The 19,195-nt window shown below is 32.8% G+C and overlaps 4 protein-coding genes across 5 annotated transcripts; 3 read left to right on the forward strand and 1 right to left on the reverse strand.

The window, feature by feature from the left end:
- The first annotated feature begins 1,905 nt into the window (after positions 1-1,905).
- On the forward strand, positions 1,906-4,434 carry Uck (Uridine-cytidine kinase). The gene is given in 8 exon segments (XM_065314208.1): positions 1,906-1,921; positions 2,032-2,192; positions 2,258-2,516; positions 2,588-2,697; positions 2,699-2,765; positions 2,768-2,820; positions 2,883-2,931; positions 3,927-4,434. Coding segments are annotated over 8 exon segments (900 nt in total). The 3' UTR covers positions 4,112-4,434.
- Positions 4,435-4,542: 108 nt separating this feature from the next.
- On the reverse strand, positions 4,543-5,154 carry ubl (Ubiquitin-like protein 5). The gene is made up of 3 exons (XM_065313469.1): positions 4,997-5,154; positions 4,705-4,891; positions 4,543-4,651 (listed from the first exon to the last, which is right to left on the reverse strand). The coding sequence occupies exons 2-3, from the start codon at positions 4,880-4,882 to the stop codon at positions 4,608-4,610; spliced, it is 222 nt and encodes a 73-aa protein (XP_065169541.1). The 5' UTR covers positions 4,883-4,891; positions 4,997-5,154; the 3' UTR covers positions 4,543-4,607.
- Positions 5,155-5,342: 188 nt separating this feature from the next.
- On the forward strand, positions 5,343-6,643 carry LOC135800286 (phospholipid phosphatase 5). Its single transcript, XM_065313468.1, has 3 exons — positions 5,343-5,582; positions 5,743-6,296; positions 6,380-6,643. The coding sequence occupies exons 1-3, from the start codon at positions 5,494-5,496 to the stop codon at positions 6,487-6,489; spliced, it is 753 nt and encodes a 250-aa protein (XP_065169540.1). The 5' UTR covers positions 5,343-5,493; the 3' UTR covers positions 6,490-6,643.
- Positions 6,644-6,687: 44 nt separating this feature from the next.
- Positions 6,688-10,475, forward strand: LOC135800285 (uncharacterized). 2 transcript variants are annotated; one of them, XR_010550133.1, is made up of 8 exons: positions 6,688-7,081; positions 7,140-7,416; positions 7,472-7,802; positions 7,856-7,989; positions 8,054-9,181; positions 9,238-9,798; positions 9,850-10,017; positions 10,069-10,475. XR_010550133.1 is itself a non-coding variant. In XM_065313467.1 (4 exons), exons 1-4 carry the CDS (start codon positions 9,118-9,120, stop codon positions 10,215-10,217), a joined length of 942 nt encoding a protein of 313 aa, XP_065169539.1. In that variant the 5' UTR covers positions 8,821-9,117; the 3' UTR covers positions 10,218-10,475. The 2 variants fall into 2 exon arrangements, 1 of the variants encoding a protein (XP_065169539.1); XM_065313467.1 differs by lacking the exons at positions 6,688-7,081; positions 7,140-7,416; positions 7,472-7,802; positions 7,856-7,989 and having other exon boundaries at positions 8,821-9,181.
- The last annotated feature ends 8,720 nt before the right edge of the window (positions 10,476-19,195 follow it).

The raw sequence follows: 19,195 nt of genomic DNA on the forward strand, positions 1-19,195 counted from the left end.
GTAAACTAAAAGAGATAAGATCTGGATCGCAGCGTCTTAATCTACGGACCAATCTCTACTGATAGGATAGTTACAAGGGAAATCTGAGATATTTGAAATTTCATTCTTAAGAAAATTTACGGCGTGGTGCGCTTTGATAATTTTTTTCGACGATTTTCAAAAAATTCATATCTCTTAAACTAAAGCAGATTGCTCTCAACGAATTGTTGATTATGAAAAAGATTGGAAGATTCTCTATCAGATAAAAAAATATAAAACAATTATATTTCCTACAGTAAAAGTTTCCTTCGAAAAACGCGACTAAAAGTGCTGCCAGTGCTTTTACATTTTGCAATTTTGCCCATTTTATTCAATTGCGCTTATCTCGTAAACTAAAAAGAGATAATTACATCTTCGCTCGCAGCGTCTTAATCTACGGACCAATCTCTATCAGATAGATAGTTACAAGGAAATCTGAGAGATGAAATTTTCATTCTTAAGGAAAAAATTGCCATAGTGCTTGATACTTTTTCGACGATTTTCAAAAATTCATATATCTTAAAACTAAAAAAGAGATGTATTAGCAAACGAATTGTTGATTATGAAAGATTGGAAAATTTCTCCATCAGATAAGCTGCGTTTCACATGCCGCGAGTTTCTACAGTAAATCATAAATCGTATCGTATAAGCGCTTTCCCCTTGCAACAATTAAATACAACCGGATAAACAATTTACCCCTGCATATTTGGACCCCACGGGCCAGTTTGTAAAGACGTTACCCCAATATAAAACAATTTAAATTATTTAATGCCTTCACGCTTTTAGTAGAGGGCGGTGGACCGTGATAAAGAAAAACACGTAAATGCAAAAACAATTGCCGACGCAGAAAATAAAATGAAATATATGAATTGATACGGAATATAAACTACCAACAGAATTCCATCAGGACTCTGCTACAAGTACGGCAAATACTGTGAATAAAAAAGAAACATAAGTATTCACACAGCGGAGAAAACAAACAATTCAGCTGTTTAGTTAAAAGTTATTTACAGTGCAGCAATGATGTAATATTGGTCATCCAAATGATGAATAAATCAAAATGGTCGCGATACACTTACGCGCAAATAATAAATAAATAACTGTACTCAAAAGCTACTAAAGTCAATTTAAATAGTCAGATTTCGATGATCGAATATATAATACTGAATTGGAAAAGTAGAAGTCCGAATAAAACAAAACGAGTCGTGCACAAAATATTCGGATCAACTAGAGACCGACAATAAACGGACCGCAAACCGTGCATAGTTAAACGACGAGGCAGTTTTATGATAAGAAAACAAGAGTGGTGCGCAAGCCGGCGTGTCGCTGGCGCATCAGCGACCTTGGTGCGCGAATTGCATTTGGCAAGCAACGAAATAAAGATCTCGATACCTGCAGGTAAACAAACTTCTATTCTATGCAGCGAAAATCGCGTGATCCACACGGACACGGTGTGCACCTCACTACCACCAACAAGCAATATTTAATGCAAAACCATACATCGTAGCGCCATCTAACCTTTGAAAGTATTTATCAACTTAAAAACGTACGACAATTTCCGAAAACTTCCGAAAACTTACAAAGCGTTTTATAACATTTTGAAAATTCGAATTACAAGTAATTTTTAAAGAGTAGAATAATGCGTATTGTAGGGAGTTTTTAAAAACTCTATTATTTACAATAATAAAAGTAAAAGTTGTATAATTCGTGTTTGCTTCTTCAATAAACAAGCTCTTCTAATATAATTCAAAGTCCATAGCCAACCTAAACACAAAATCCAAGAAATTCCATAAATCCACAAATTCACAAACACCAAACATCTAATCTGTGTAAATAAATCATTATCGTGCAACGGTTTGCTGCTGTGCGCACTACCACCACCGAACAATGAATCCCAGCAGCTGTAAGTGTAATAATCTACCTACATACATTCTAAACATAGGTTAAAACGATCAGTAAACAGCATGTCTCGTGCTGCTACCGACATCGTCAACTAATCATTAATTATTCAAGCAATTGCGCGAAGCCCAGTGTCGTCGTCCGCTGCTCGCTCAATACGCACGCAACGCGCTAAGCGTCCTGAGGCAAATCAAACACAATGGCAAAGCGCGAATGGCATCGAGCCGAAAACTCCTTTTCTCATTGGCGTCGCAGGCGGCACCGCCAGTGGCAAGGTATACTAATACTAATCAATAACTAAGTCTTGACAATTAACTAACTATAATTATCATTCATCCAGAGTACAGTATGCAAACGCATCATGGAAAAACTGGGCCAGGTGGATGTGGATCAAACACAAAGACAGGTTGTGTGCATTGCACAGGACAGCTCTGGAAGCAGGGCTTTAACACAGGCTGAAATGGTGAAGGCTGAGAAAGGTGAATTCAATTTTGATCATCCAGATGCTTTCGATGAGGCACTGATGAAACGCACGCTGGTTGCGATTCTTGCTGGGAAAAAAAGTGTGAGACCGCAGGACTTCAAACATCACCTCCTCGGTGAAGCAAATTTTTCTGTAAATATCTATGAAAATATATTAATATTGATGTATTTGTAGTTGCCTGACAAGATTCCCTTTTGACGATATATCCAGCTGATGTAGTGCTTTTCGAAGGAATTCTCGTGTTTTACTTCCAAGAAATACGCAAAATGTTTCATATGAAACTCTTTGCTGATACTCGATTCTGAATACGGCATGGCTCGAAGAGGCGCCAAGGATATTGCTGAACGCGGACGTGATTTGACTGGCACTCGCGAAATACGAATTATGTGAAGCCAGCATTTGAAGAGTTTTGTTCTCCTGTAAGTAAAATCTTAAAAACACAAATTAACCTAAAAATATTTGAAATTTTATTTGTTTATAGACGAAAAAGTTTGCGGATGTGATTATTCCACGTGGAGCTGATAATACCGGTAAGTGATGATTATTATTCTAACTATTTTTCTCTCTTATAAACAAAATGGCCACCAGTTTCGTTTTCAAATCTCCTGTGGTGTCACTCGTATAAATAAAACATTATCTCTTGCGTTTTTATGTTTGCTGATGAAACAATACGTGGTGAAATTCAGCCGTAATGTTTTTATGTTGCAGTGGCTATAGATCTAATTGTCCATCACATCTGGGACATTTTGCACGGGGATCCGCACGCGGCGGCCATGTCGGCGTCGAACGGCCACCAGCGGCAGCAGTTCGAGAACGGATTCGCGAAGAAATCCAATCGCGCTCACTGAAAATACCGCAGATACACATACAAAAACACATAAAATACCACCTTCCCAATGCGTTTATTAATATTATTAATAATATTAGTATTACTACTTATATTTTCACGGTGTTAGGTAGTTTTAATTCAATTCTCCGCGAAATTCCAATGATTTCCTCTGAAAAACTGCTTTTTTTTTGTAAATTTTTGAAAGTATTAGCATTTAAGTATCTTAATAACTACTTATGTTGGTTTTAAACAAAGTCACATATACAAGACTTGTCAAAAATGCTAGTTTTAAAGGGTGGACGTGAAAATGCATGTGGTGTGAACCTTACTACTTAAGATATAATTGAATATACTTAAAATGTCGTCGTGACTGCCTCCCAGTATACAAATCGAGAACTAAATGTAATTCAAAGCCGAACGTGATGAAAATTGGTATGAACACGCACAAATATTTTCATAGATCTGATTTTGACGACAAATGTCAGAATATCCCTGCATTCAAACTGAATTATCAAACAAACGGAAACAATGTATGCACAAAAGTGTTCAATACGACCCAGAAAAGCATGAAATATTCATTATTATTGATAAGTATTATAAACAATTAAGTTTTGTATCAATATACACATGAAACGCATTGAAAAAGTGTGGAATTTGTATTAAAACGTTTGTTTTGTGTCTTTTTTATGTTCACAGTTGCAATTGATTTGATTGTGCAGCATATTCGTGATTTTTTGAACAATCGCCATCATCTCAACGAGCGGAGACTGTCGATGATTGCTGCAATACCATCATCCATGCCGGGGACGGCAAGCAGCAGCCAGAATTCAACTCCGACGCACAAACGTACCGCTGCAGATGCGTTCAAACGCCCGCACTAAATTTCTCTTTTATTTTATTTTATTTTAGCGCTTAATTATCCTCAACTTAGGTTTGAGTTACATGTGTTCGTTTCAAGTAGTCGCCGAGTTTGTTTTTAAACCAAAGATCAAAGATGTTGCGAGCAATAATTACCAAAGTACGATATTTTTCAGTTTGCTGAGCTATTTTGAGCGTTTTTTTAAGTTGTTTAGCGTGTAATGCCTTAGAATAGTAATTTTATGTGTACGTTGAGTTTTTATATTATATCATCTCGTTTTTTTACATGTTTCTATTATAATAACGCGTTTATCGATCAAATATATTTCAATGATGTTATAATTCACATGTGGTGAAATTATTTTGTTGGAAATGTAGAAATATAAGTTATGTTACCTGCAGTACAGCTGCATGTGAGGAGGGTTGCTCATCAATGGAAGTTATGCAGCCAGTGTTGCTGGTGAAGTTAAAACATTATTTTATTAGAAAAACTTAAATTAATCTCTGGAAATACACTGCCTATTGATAGTAGAGCTCCAAATTCATGCCATCATGGATTTCATCTGGAAACAAATGATAAATTACTTAATATTTGTTGATATGTGGAACTACATACAATCTTGTAGCTGAATATGATCCTTAAATGTGGTGTACCACTTCTTCAGGATGATTTTATCCCATTTTGTGCCGGTTTGTGCGGCAATTAGCTTCTTTAGATCAGCGACTGTATCATCAGGGTTGCATTTCACGCGGACTTTCTTTCCCAGACGATCGTTACATGTTATCTCCAGCATTTTGTGTTGCTACAAACATATTACAAGAATTAATACCAAAATAAATGAGAATTTTGTAGGTTATTTTAAAATTATTATAATTAAACACATAATTACTCCTGTTAAATATATTACCTTGGTTGGTGTACTGATAAGACAAGCTATAGATTAAAGTATGATGTATTGTTATCAGTAAATACTTTAGTTGAAGGGTTTTGTTTGTTAATTTCACTACGAGTCGATATGAATTGCAAAACGAGTGCAAACAGCAGTTTAACATAGGCAACCCACATTACACTTCATACAATTTCTTTCAAAAAATAAGATTTTAACGAAAATACGTGTGTTTTAACATGTTTACAGCTTATTACATCATAAAATATTATTATATCATTTATAAATTAGCTTAAAAACATATTATTATTGTATATAATAAATGATATTCTGTTTTTGTTATCAATAAACGCCAGCTGTTCTAGACATGCGCTAAAAACATGAAATCAGTCTCTCAAAACATTCGCACCGTTCTGGACATTCATTTATAGCCTCAAAATTTGACGTATACTCTTTTTCTATGCATTTACTGTTATAATATATTATTTCATAGATGAAAACAGTCCGTAGTTAATGTTATGGAAGTAAAGAAACCCTCAGTTCGATGGCGGCCATCACCAATCATGAGCGAGATAATCTTGAGGGTTGTCATCTGGTCATCCTTCATGTAAGTTCAATTTACTCGCAAACTAATTGAGATAAATTCACCATTCTTTTTTTCATTTAATAGCCAGAAAGTTGTTTTATATCTGGTGAAATTTTCATAAAGATACACCGAACCGTTTGTGTAATATTCAAGTTTTAAAAACATGTTCAATATTTTTCAGTTTAATGGAACTGCTAACGCCATTTGTCCGCGTAATTCAACCCGAAGACATGCACCAATACAAATACCCGCACACGGGCTTCCAATACGTGCCTGCGAGCCTCCTCTGGGTGGTTTCCGTGATCATTCCCATCGCAATACTCTTGCTCGACTGCCTAAACACACGAAACAGACTTTATTTTCGCCAGGGCATGTTATGCCTGACTTTACTGCTCGGTTTAAACGGATTTCTAACTGTTTTGCTTAAAATAATCGTTGGACGTCCACGACCTGATTACTACTTTCGTTGTTGGCCGGATGGCACAACCGATTTGACTGCCGCATGCACAGGAGACAAGAAAAGCATCATCGAAGGGCGCAAAAGTTTTCCAAGCGGACATGCGAGTTTCTCATTCGCAAGCATGATGTTTCTATGTTTTTATCTTGCTGGACGACTACAGACGTTTGATAAATACAGAGGACAAACATGGCGATTAACTGCGACAGGTTTTCCATTGATTATCGCTATCTTGATTGCTGTAAGTCGCACTTGCGATTATCATCATCATTGGGAAGGTAATAGTTGACGTGTACAACTGGTTGCATATCTTAAACTTGCAAATGTTGATAGATATTTAATTTTTAATATTTATTTTCAGATGTGGTTTGCGGCGGATTGATTGGAATATGGTTGGCTTATGTTTGTTATTATCAATATTTCCCCACGTCCAGGACGAGTACAACTCACGTATCCACCGGCATTGATTGAAAATGTTAATTGCTTTAAAAGTAGCTTAATCACAATTTATCTGCACTAAAAACACTTTTAAAACGCGAGCAATGAATGTACTATACTTGTATTATGGTAATTTATTTATGGTAATCTTAAGTTGGATGAAAATATATATTTATCGATGTTATAATGACATTTTATACGAATAACGATGAGGCATCATATAACTTTCTCAGAAATGATTTCAAGCATAACTTAATCTTGTTGCAGTCGATAAAGGTGTTTAGAATGCAGTTTCATTCATTTCTTATTTACTTTTTGATAAACAATGCGTCTCTTAACGTTCATGGAATGTTCATTCGCGATAAAACCGCGTGAAACACCGTTAAAAGCGCAAGAAAACGTAGTTTAATTGGTCTAACCTGTATTTATCTAAAAATCATAGCCAAAAATCATACTTTCATACAAAAATGTTACCAAAACGCTTAGAAATCACACAGTGCAGTTTAATATTATCAGTATTATTGTTAACTTTAGTACAAATCTCATTCCAACAACATATTTTTGAGGAAACGTGTGAATATAAGGTTAAGATAAATAATAACACAGAAAGTTTAAGATTTGCGTCGTAAGGAATCAAAAAATACTTATTTCTTGAGTTTTTATTAATAAATCAATGTTTTTAGGCAAGTGCACAACATCACAAGCAGGTTCTATGATGTTTTTATTAATTTCTGTAAGCCACTTCAGAATTTCATGCCAATTTGTGATGGATCATCACAAGTTTGCATTATCAAGAAGCAAAACAAGAGAAATATGTTGAAAAAACCAGTTGTTATGTTTCAATCAGATGTTGAAATCAATAATATAACTAAAGAGCAAACAATTTTCATGAAAACAAATAGTTTGGGTCCTTGTCAAGATGGGAATTATCAGTTTACAGTTAGAATTGACAAAACAATTGTGAGTGTTTATCTTTTATTGAAAAATTTATACATTTTCAACGTTTTTGTTGCAGAATGTGAATGAAATATCATATGTTGATGATTGTTTGATGGAAATTAAGTTTACTCATCCAGATATTCTCCTTCGTGATGCTGCATTCTCTTTTCATGGACTGATTATTGATTTAACACCTTTAAAATTAATCCCTCAACAAATTTTGACAGTAAACAATAGCAGAATAGCACTGGCAGCCTTCCATCCAGCTGAATCATGCAGAAGTTCAAGTAGAATCTGTGAAATTACACAAAAAGATAAAGTTATTCCGATTGCTGATGTTCAACACGTCCTCTATGATGATACGAAGAATCAAATCACAATTCGTGGGCGTAAATCGTCTGGGAAAGGTTTATAATTGCATTAAACAACATTGTTGATAATTAAAACTGTTTGTTTATAGGAAAAATCAAGAGTGAGATATTGCTGCGGTGTAATTGGAGCGCCATCTTTGAGAATCCACGCAAACAACTTGCAAATTACAAATATACAATTGATTCAAAGTTTGGATGTGTAAAAACACCACTCAACTGCACGGTAAGCTAATTTTCTTGTTTTTTATTTATAAAACACAATATTAAGATGTTTTTGTTAATTCTAGATTGTTGATATTCAAAATTACAAATATGATTTATCATCACTCGATAATCCACTAGGTTGGATTGTAAAAAACACATCAAACACTGAAACCATGAAAATGAACATCTGCGGAGTGTTAAAACATTTTGAAAGGTCAGAATGTTCAGAAACTTATTCACAAGTCTGCTCACAACAAAATGGCGCTGGTGGCCATTTTGTAAACTATGGATCACTACACAATGGTCTAAAAATGAATGGAGAAGATATTATTCTTACTTATTCACATGGATCACAATGTTTAACGAATTCAGATGAATATTTATCAACTTCAATAACATTTCAATGCTTTTCTGAAGAATTCGGACCTGTTTTAAGTTCTTTTGCGAATTGCACAGCTAAAATCAACTGGAAAACGCCGGCTGCTTGTACTAAAGGTTTATCTGATGATTCTAGTTTTAGTTATGCTAGAATCATCAAAGATGTGAGACAAACTAAAGAATTATCATGTAGTTTGTATCATAATGGACAAATGTTTCGATTTGGACGCTTGATATCAAACAATATGACTTTTGAGAGTAGATTGGTGAAAAATCGACGATATTTTGTGAATATTTGCCAACCGATTGCGATTACAAGAGAAAATTTCTATTGTGGCGTGACTGGTGCATGTATAGATGAACAAAATGAGATTGATTTGAAAAACGGTAAGGTTTTCCATCAAAACCATGAAAATAAGTTGTATTTATGTATTTTTTATGTATTTTCTTTAGATTTAAGTGGATTGGTTCATTGACAGAGCCGAAAATTGAAAATGACGAGATAATAATACGTTATGAAGGTGGTTTGTGTCAAAATTCAACTCATACAGAGATTGTGATCACCTTCAACTGTTCCAAGACACAGGAACCTCTAAAATTATCAAAAGAAACAGTTTGTCGTGCAGATTTTACATGGAACACACCTTTGGCATGCAAACACAAAGTGCAACGCTCACTAAACTGCAATGTTGCTGTGCCCAGTGGAGAAATCATCGATTTTGGTAAAATTGACATCAGAACCAGACATTTTCATGTCGAACAAGCTGAAATGATATACGATGTTGATCTGTGTTCGGATAATGTACTTCTATTGACTAATTCAACACAAACAGGTAAATTTTTATCATTTTAAGTTGTAAAGTATTAAATGTGTTGTTTTTACCTATAGAAAGTGGAATAATCAACACCACAAGATATTTAATTGAAAAGGAATGTCAATATTCAATGATTTACAAGTTTACGAAGAAGATACAATGTCTTGAAAGCATAAAAGTTAATTTATTATGCAATGAGATTGATAACAATCCAGATCATCTTGATTTACCTACAGATTTGAATAATCAGTCCAATTGTCCAAGTGAGTTTGTAATCTCATTGAAATCTTCGTATATTTGTGATGTTATTCAGTGTAATAAGAATAAGAAGACAGAAATTCAGAAAGACACTGAAAAATACACAAAAACAAAGGATGTAGAAGTTTCTACATGTAAAATTGTTAATACACATCAAAATAAGAAAGATTTTTATATCAATGACCTGAAACCATTGATAAACAAGAAAACAACCGTTGTTTATACGCTTGGAAGCACAAAGAAGCTTAAAACCTGTGATGGATTCGTTTGTAAGAATAATTTAACTTTAGCAACGCTCGAAATCTGTCCAAGTAGTAATTTAATACAAAAAGAAAAGACATTGCAGCTATTTTTGATGGGACCTAGTTGTAACAAAGGTAAATCAATGTATTTTACTATATTTCACATTATTAATGTATATATTTCAGATTATTATAAAGTGAAACTTAATTTGCACTGCGCAAGCACCAAGACTGAAGAAACGTTCGAATTACTCAAAGATGAAGAGTGTTCTGCTGAGTTTCAGGTAGAAACCAATGATGTTTGTGTTTTATTCGATGAAGTTATCACTTCGACATCACAGGGTAATGTTACAGGTAAATATACGTCATAAAACATGGTTATGTTATTAATCTGTGTATTTTTAGGTTATATTTTAGGATTACTTTCCTGCTTGATTGTTTTGATCATTGCAGTCTTAATTTGGAAGTATAGGTTGTGCACTGGTAAATTATCTTGTAGAGATTCGAGTTACAGCCCAACTCAATCAACTCTTTTGTATGTGAAGAATGATTAATCAAAAATCATCAAGCTGTATGGAAATTTTGATGACATGAAGGAGGTTTTGAGTCTTTTTATGTTTTGTTTAATTGATTAATGTGTTCCTAACTAATTTGTACTTATTTTTAATTGTTTTATGTGTAAGTTGATAGACATAACCTATAATGGACGCAACAAGGTAAAAACAAAGTTAAAATGCTACTAAAAGTGACAAAAAGCATGAATTCTGTCCGAAAATTCATCTTTAAATATACTTTATTTATTTATCATCGTATATACACCGTAATTGTCTTTTCATTATGCAGGAGAAGCTAGAAAACGTGGAAGAAACAAGTGGGTACTCAAGAAACAATATCACGGATTTATTCCACAGTAATAAGATGAAAAATACGTAAATTGCAAGCCCACTCATAAAAACCACAATAATCGCCAACAACCAACGCTCCGGAGTCTATCGATTGTTGATTCAGTGATGACGTCATCATTAATCGAAGAAGTCACTTATTACCGGCTAGAGAAACAAATTAAATAAATACGGCTAATGAATATTGTGTTACAGCGTATTTCCGTCAGTTCATAGGTGGGCATTGTTTAGTTTCGGTGCTAAGCTGCAATAAAAACCATCCGGCACGTTCCCAAAAAAGGGACACGCGCCAATTAATGTCTTAAGATGTTTGCTCATCGCGACGCGTCCGCCACGTAGCTAATAAAGGTAGAAGTAGAAGATAAATGCAAAATGAAAGTTTGGATCAATGCCGGTCTACTACTAATATATTTTCATCTTTATTCACTTTGGTATGTATATTATAGTATTGTTACAACTGAATGGTAAATGTAATGGTAATTTATTGGACATTGACTAACACTAACGCTACAACAAGTCTACGAGAAGCTTTTCAACATTGTCTGGATCTAAGCGCAACTCATACACGAATGCAGTCTTATTTCATTATACATTTTCTGTTTTAGTTTTATTTTTTGAGGTTATATATGTGATTATGTGAACATAACCAAGTTGGAAATGATTGAAATTTGTGGAATTTAAGGTTAGGTAATTATCCCCAGCGTAGTGGTTGTCCGGATGGGCGCGAGAATGCGCGCGTTTCCGCGCTGACCATTTCGAAATCATTCGCGGAGGCGGCAGCGGCCGGGGCGGGCGCATATAGGGATCTATTGATGTTGCGTATTGAGGTGCGTTGCTTGCTCAATGAATTGAATGGTTTCCAGCGTGTTAGCATTGAGAAGCCGCGCTTGCGATATGCGGACGATGCCCAAACGTCGTTTCTTATATTGGTTTTGTCTGGGGGGTGGAAATTGCCGCCACGGGGGTAGTGATGTTCAATGCGGCGTTGTTGTGGGTAATCAAAGTCGGACATCAGTAGTGATATCATGTCGCTGTCGATTTCTGGTGGGGTGATGTTTGGGGGTTGGTCGGGGGCGGCGGGACGCGTTGACGAGAATGATATCCAGGTGATTAGAAGTAATAGTAAGTGCCATATCTGGAAATTTGGTTTAATGCGGTTTGTTTTATTGTTGGGGGGGGGGGTGTTACTTACATGTAGTTTATCCATTGCAGGGCCGGGGGTGTGTTCAGAGAGATTGGTTGGTGATCTTTAGGCCATGCAGGCTACTGAAATGTAAAAAAAAATTTTTATTTGCGTTAGTTGGGTAGTTTAGGTGTGAGTGTATTTTGATTGCGATTATCTCGGAAACTAAAAGAGATAGCGACTTGCGGTTTGAAGGATATGAAAGATTGGAAAATTCTCTATTAGGTGAGAATATAAAATAATTTTATTTCTTGGGGTAAAAGGTCTTAAAACGCGGCTAAAAATGTTAAAAAGTGAAATTTTTGATTTTTGTCCATTTTTCAATTGCGTTTATCTCGTAAACTAAAAGAGATAGCGACCTGCGGTTTGAAGGATATGAAATCCAATCTTTCTCTATTATTCTCTATTAGATGAAAATATATAATAATTATGTTTTGAGGGGTAAAAAGTCCAAAAACGCGACTGAAATTCCTAAAAAATTAAAATTTTCAATTTTTGCCCATTTTCTTCAATTGCGAATATCTCGTAAACTAAAAAAGATAGCGACCTACGGATTGAAGAATACGAAAGATGGGAAAATTCTCTATGAGGTGAAAATATAACCTAATTAAATTTCCTGGTCAAAAAAGCTTAAAATGCTAAAAAGTACAATTTTTCGTGTCTTTCTACTGATTCTACACAAATAACTGCAATACAAATGTTTTAACCTAATTCAACCTAACAAAAGTCATATTTATACACTATAGTACTACCTATAAAACTCATCAAAGATATGACATTTTGTTTCAACTGTAAATTGTCACCGTCTTATGACATTTACGCGCAGAGAAAGAAAAATGGAAGCCTCGAGCCTCCCGGCGTCATTTCCTCACGCGCCGCGCACGCTTCAATTGGATTCGTGCAATCAGGATGCGATTTACTAAACACTCGCCTCACTTCTTCACCAGCGTGAGTGAGAGTTAACTTAGTTTTGCAATCAAAAATGTCAGCGGCACAGCGCAAAAAATGCCACGACGATGCGCATCTCGTAATTCAATCTCGTGAAAATTAACGTTTTATTGTTTAAGATTAAGATTTAATTTGCGCACGGTAAAGATGAAATTTTCACAATTAGTATTCACAATAGAATTTAATTACGCGCACCTTATCAGGGCTTATCTTGCGATAACAAATTGTTAACGTGAAAAACCATTGTGGGTGTATGTGTGTGTGTGTGTGTGTGTCCTTGTATTTTTGGTGTCCTTAATTGATTTATAAATTACGCTTGAGTTTTCGGCGGGTGTCTTTGTTTGGTGTTTGTTTTGGTTTTACTTCAGTCGGTCATTAAATTAGGGTCACGCCTATTTGTTGCGCTTCGCTTTCACGTGATTACGTGATTCGTGCTGTGCTGGGCTTTTGCTAATTGGAGCTAACACGCGATACAAAACGTAATGCAATTGAATATTTGTGATGAAATAATTAATTTGTGACTTGCACTTGCATGATTGATAAAAAAAAATAAATTTTTTCTGAAAAATTGCAATTTTTAAAAAAAAATTATAATTTTTTTCATTTTTCTTTGGAATATTTGATATGAAATAGTAAAATATAAAAAATTGAATCAATTTATTCATGTCCCATGTGTAATTTGCCGTTTATTGTTAAAATATTTCAATTTTTCTTTTCTTTTCTTTTGTTGTGTGCTTTTGGGAAATTAGAATAATGCTTGAGGGATTTTTGCGTCTTTAATAAAAATATTCGTGATGCATTAACATAAAATAAACCGAAACAACGCAGAAATGTGTCATGCGGGGGTGTAAACTGGATTAGAGTGCAGATTTTATTAAACTTTTTGATACAACGCGAGTCAGAGATGAAATTATCGATAAAAATGTGAAAATTGCTTTTAACGCAATAATAGTTACAATAATAACAATAATAGGTAATTTGTTTATGCTTCACACATTAAACCGGCTAATTAATGTATTTTATAGTGAGAAATTCAATTAAATAAATAATTAGAAGTAAATAAATACAATTATATGAAACAAAACACTTAAAACTATTAATTACAAGTTAAAAAGTATTTATTATACTATTATTTAATTATATCTAGTAGGGAAATAAATTATTGTTGGTACAATCAATAAATATTATTGATTATTCAATTAAAAGTAAATTTTGGTACAAATTTAGTGAAAAACGCGAATTTTTCACGAATTTTATACAAAATACACATTAATTATTAAAGATAATTAACTTATGCGGTATATAGTTTATAGAATGTGTAATTATCTATCAACTAAAAAAAGAATCACGTTTTTATCTCTATTTTTACCAAAGTTACAAACAATTTTACTTGATTCAATGAATAATCAGTCAAATGTCTGTCAAAACACATTTTTGACAGATATATGACACTTGAGGTTAAGTTCAACCTAAACCCTTGTCATAAACATAACCACACTTTAATATTACACGATAAAAATGTAAATAAATAATAATACGCGTTGTTTTTGATGAAATTTTCATTAAATCCAAACGATTTGTTGTGTTTTAAAAGATGATCGTGTTTTTCATTTGTTGTGTTTGACTAGAGCGCGTGTAAACGATAAAAGCGTGACAATGAAAAGACGGCGTCAAAAGAATAGTGGAGATTTTCCCCTCGGCGTTTATCACATCACCCTCAGGCGTTTATTGTGTTCGAGTGTCATTAAAAGCGAACAATGATTGAAGATTGAATACAGCAAGCTTCTAAGCGTGAAAAAATGATCAAATCATATTGTCACAGCATAAAAATACAATTTCTAAGGAAACATCACGTGAAATTAGTTAAAATGTAAAAAATCTACCAGAATTTATAAATTTAAGGTTAAGTTAGGTTAAAATTGAATAGAAATGATTTTTTTTATTCAATTTTGTTCATTTTTTTGATTTTGTAATGAAAATATTTGTTTTTCAAATCAGTTTGAAAGGTGTGGATTGATGCGTGATGCGTGATATTAATTAAATTTCACCTTTTCACTACCGCAACTAATCAAAATGCACGCATTCATATTTATGAGCAATCATAATGAATGAAACATTGAAACTCCATTTGATTAATGTATAGTGCATGAATGTGAAAAGTGTGTTGCCTATGTCAACAGAAGTTGTACAAATCCAAACAAAACACACACAGCAACCCACACAACATAAATATCAACTCTAATAGGACTTGACATATGGATATAAATATATTTGCATGCGAATTCAATAAGATATCAATGAAAACACGCGTAACAAGGTGAATGATGGATGAAAGGTGTAACGATGGTTGCATATATGTTACTTCCGTTTCAGTTTCCATCTTTTGGCACTTTTAAGGATTCCCAAAGATACAAACATATAAAAAAGGAAAGTGGGTCATTTTTTCTGTATACACTGAGTGTTGCAAATGTTTATTTTTATTTTATGCTGTGGAAGATCAAAGGATCAAAGTAATATGTTATCGATGGTTGGCGGTGGCGTGAAACCGCATCAGAGAATCAGAAAACGTATGTCGGGCATGTTTGACGTTCACTTGGATTTTATTACTATCGCCTACGGCTCTTTTCAACCCTCATCCCTTAACATTTTCACTCTGTAATACGCTTTATAGTTATTCGTATCCTGATTTTACGCATACGGAGTGTGATTGTGCAATAAGTTGTGTTTTAGGTGTTTTATAACAAATATTATTTGTTATTATGTATTTTATTTGATGGGAGGACATTTTGTTATTGTTATTAGCTATGAATATTGTTGATTTTGATATAAAAACTTAGTTTAAAGACAAAACTAGTGAAAAATTCGTTTTTGCAATAAAATTTAACTTTTAATTAAATAATCAACAATTGTAATTGATAATAATAACAATAATTTATTTTTCCACTAGATATAAATAAATAATAACATAATAATTTAATTTAATTGAATTTTTAACAAAAATTTTCTGTTTGTTTTAATTTTTAATTTTTAATTCTAAATTTCGTCAATAACAACGCGTATTATTATTTATTTCTATTTTTATCGTGTAGAATTAAAGTGTGGTTACGTTTATGACAAGAGTATAGGTTAAATGTAACCTCAAATGTCAAATATCTGTCATAAAAGTGCTTTGACAAATCTTTAACTGATTTTTCATTGAATCAAGTAAAATTGTTTATAACTTTGTTGGTAATTGAGATAGGGGCGTGATTTCTTTTTTAATAGATAGATAATAACAAATTCTATAACATACACCACATATAAATTAATTTTTATTAATAATTAATGCGTATTTTGTTAAAAAATTATAAAAAACGCGAATTTTTCACAAAATTTGCAATAAAATTAAACTTTTTATTAAATAATCAACAATATTTATTGATAATAACAACAATAATTTATTTTTTGACCAGATATAAATAAATAATAATATAATAATTTAATTAAATTGAATTTTTAACAAAATTTTTCTTTTTGTTTTAATTTTTAATTTTTAATTCTAAAATTTCATCAAAAACAACGCGTATTGTTATTTATTTCTATTTTTATCGTGTAGAATTAAAGTGTGGTTATGTATAATACATGAGTATAGGTTAAATGTAACCTCAACTGTCAAATATCTGTCAAAAATGTGTTTTGACAGACATTTCATTTATTTTTCATAGAATCAACTAAAATTGATTATAACTTTGGCAAAAATAGAGATACAGTCGCCATTTCTCTTTTAATAGATAGATAATAACAAAATCTATAACATACACAACACGAAAATTAATTTTCTTTAATAATTAATGCGTATTTCGTTAAAAAATCATAAAAAACGCGTGTTTTTCACAAAATTTGCATCAAAATTAAACTTTTAATCCAATAATCAACAATATTTATTGATAATAACAACAATAATTTATTTCTCTACCAAATATAATTAAATAACAATATAATAATTGAATTTAATTGAATTTTCCAAAACATTTGACTCTTTTTATTAACTTTTAATTTTCGATTTTCGATTTTCGATTTCCGCCGGCGGACACATGCTACACGGATAATATATTGACTGCGTTTTTAATCGACTTCCGGTCATTTCCACCCTGAAAATACACATGCAGCAACACATGTGGGAGCACCCCTCAGGCTTTATAAACCATCAGTTGTTATTTATCCCCGGAATATTTTCAAATTTCCTGCGAAATTCTTCAAAACACCTCAAAAATTCAATTATTCAGCCACCTAAATCCAAACCAGCTGCAGGTATAACAACCCTTAGTGTAACAACCCTTAAATTTTACATTTTCAATATCCTTTTATACCCAACCCGCGTAGAAAAATGAAGAAAATTGAAAAACCTGCAAAATATGCAATTTCCGCCTAATCATCCCCCAAGCACACAAAAACCACCCTTAACTAACATCCAACACCCCTTAACATCCCCGTAACAAGTTTAGTCCTTAGTATTTAGACGCTGATCGAAAAGTTAGCGCGATATTCACGTCCAGTCAATTTCCAACACTACGCAATGACCACACGGACGCAACTATATTCTAAGCGTGATGGCGGGGGTGGGGGTGAGTGCAGGAGGAAGTTTGAAGTGTGGCCGAATATTAGACACAAAGCACTTGCGCAGGAAATGCGGCTGCGAGATGCAAACAGGAAACAATTCGCGTATTTGAATTGCACACGTGGATGAAACGTGAGATACATTTTAGGGGTGCAAATCGGGGATAATCATGTATGCATCAGAAAGTTCCAGATGTACACGTGCACGAAATGAAAGTTTTAAGCTTCAATATCATCATTAAAATTAAAATTGATATTTTGTGTTTTGTGATGGTGCACAAGATGCAGTTCGGTGGGTTGCCTACCCTTGGGGGTTAAGGGTGGTGGAAATTGGTTAAACCGCACGCAAATTAGTTGATTGAACCCTTGGGTAACTTAGTAACCAAAGTGTAATGAGGTTAGTATAGGTTATCCGGTAGATGTTGTCGGCCATTTTGGATTTACGAGTAGTAGGAATCTACGTGTTGTTGTTTATGTGTTTGTGGGGGAAGTGCAGCGTGTGTTTGAAATGTGCACAAATAAGTGTGTCAGGGTGATATGTCCAAGCTTATCTTTGCGTCTGTCAAATTTGTGTGCGTGCTGATATCGAATGCAATTTATCAGCCGATTGTTTAACTGTTTAATTGTTTATCGAACCTGATTGGATATAGAGGGATATATTTAGGTGGGTAGTGTAGGTTAAAATTAGATTGGAGTGATATGAACTGTCAAAAATGTCAAAAATGTTTTTGACAGGTTTTTGAGTGATTTTTTTGTATTATTTACTTTAATTGTTGGTAGTTTTGTTGTTAATTGAGATAGGGCGTGATTTCTTTTTTATTGGGTAGATAATTACATATTCTATGTAGTATTCTAAAGAAAAATTTATTTAAATTAATAATTTATGTGTTTTTTTAAGAAATTAGTAAAAAAATTTGAGGTTTTTAGTTAAATTTTTTGATTTTGTTAAAATTTTATGAAAAATAACTTTTAACATTATTTATTTGTGTTCTTATTGTGTAGTATTAAAGTGTGGTTATGTTTAGGACAAGAATATGGGTTAAAATTAACCTCAACTGTCAAATATCTGTTTTTTGACATACATCAAACTGATTTTTTCATTGTACCAAGTAAAAGTGATTATAACTTTGGTAAAAATGGAGATAAAGACGTGATTCTTTTTTTAATTGATAGATAATTACATATTCTATGGAATATTTCAAAGAAAAATTGATTTAAATTAATAATTTATGTGTTTTTTTAAGAACGTAGTAAAAAAAAATTGTGTTTTTAATTAAATTTTTTAATTTTAGGAAAATTTGATGAAACACAACTTTTAGCAATATTTATTTTGGTTTTTATTGTGTAGTACTAAAGTGTGGTTATGTATAAGACAAGAGTATAGGTTAAAATTACCCTCAAATGTCAAATATCTGTCATAAAAGTGCTTTGACAGATCTTTAACTGATTTTTCATTGAATCAAGTAAAATTGATTATATCTTTGGTAAAAATAGAGGTAAAGACGTAATTCTTTTTTTAATTGATAGATAATAAACTATTCTATAAAATACAATTCACATAAATTAATTTTTATTAATAATTCAACTGTTTTTTAAAGAAATAAACAAAAAAATTCACAATTTTCAATAAAATTGCTTCTAAATGAAGTTTTTACTTGAAAAATCAGCAATATTTATAGCCAATAACAATAGCAATTTATTTCCTCACCAGATGACGCTCGTAAAATATACTAAGTATTAACTTTTCAACTCGTTTCACTCAAGAATCCAATAAAATCAAACTTAAAACATTACATTTACGACCACACAACTCAATAAAAATTCCAGAGTCAAGAATCGAGCTAAAATAAAAATAAATAAATATATAATTATTATAAACATAAAAATGTATTATTTTACGATT

This window comes from Atheta coriaria, unplaced genomic scaffold (genome assembly GCF_025399875.1).
Source record: "Atheta coriaria isolate IRGN ID8LTWV9N9 unplaced genomic scaffold, Caltech_Dcor_3.1 hic_scaffold_10_pilon, whole genome shotgun sequence".
NCBI classification, from domain to species: domain Eukaryota; kingdom Metazoa; phylum Arthropoda; class Insecta; order Coleoptera; family Staphylinidae; genus Dalotia; species Dalotia coriaria.

Coding starts and splice junctions, on each gene's coding strand:
- ubl (XM_065313469.1), bottom strand. CDS start 4,882: ATGCTGGAGATAACATGTAACGATCGTCTGGGAAAGAAAGTCCGCGTG. Junction 4,652..4,704: donor TCATATTCAGCTACAAGATT/GTATGTAGTTCC, acceptor ATTTGTTTCCAG/ATGAAATCCATGATGGCATG.
- LOC135800286 (XM_065313468.1), top strand. CDS start 5,494: ATGGAAGTAAAGAAACCCTCAGTTCGATGGCGGCCATCACCAATCATG. Junction 5,583..5,742: donor GTCATCTGGTCATCCTTCAT/GTAAGTTCAATT, acceptor AATATTTTTCAG/TTTAATGGAACTGCTAACGC. Junction 6,297..6,379: donor TTATCATCATCATTGGGAAG/GTAATAGTTGAC, acceptor ATTTATTTTCAG/ATGTGGTTTGCGGCGGATTG.
- LOC135800285 (XM_065313467.1), top strand. CDS start 9,118: ATGATATACGATGTTGATCTGTGTTCGGATAATGTACTTCTATTGACT. Junction 9,182..9,237: donor GACTAATTCAACACAAACAG/GTAAATTTTTAT, acceptor TTTTACCTATAG/AAAGTGGAATAATCAACACC. Junction 9,799..9,849: donor GGGACCTAGTTGTAACAAAG/GTAAATCAATGT, acceptor TATATATTTCAG/ATTATTATAAAGTGAAACTT.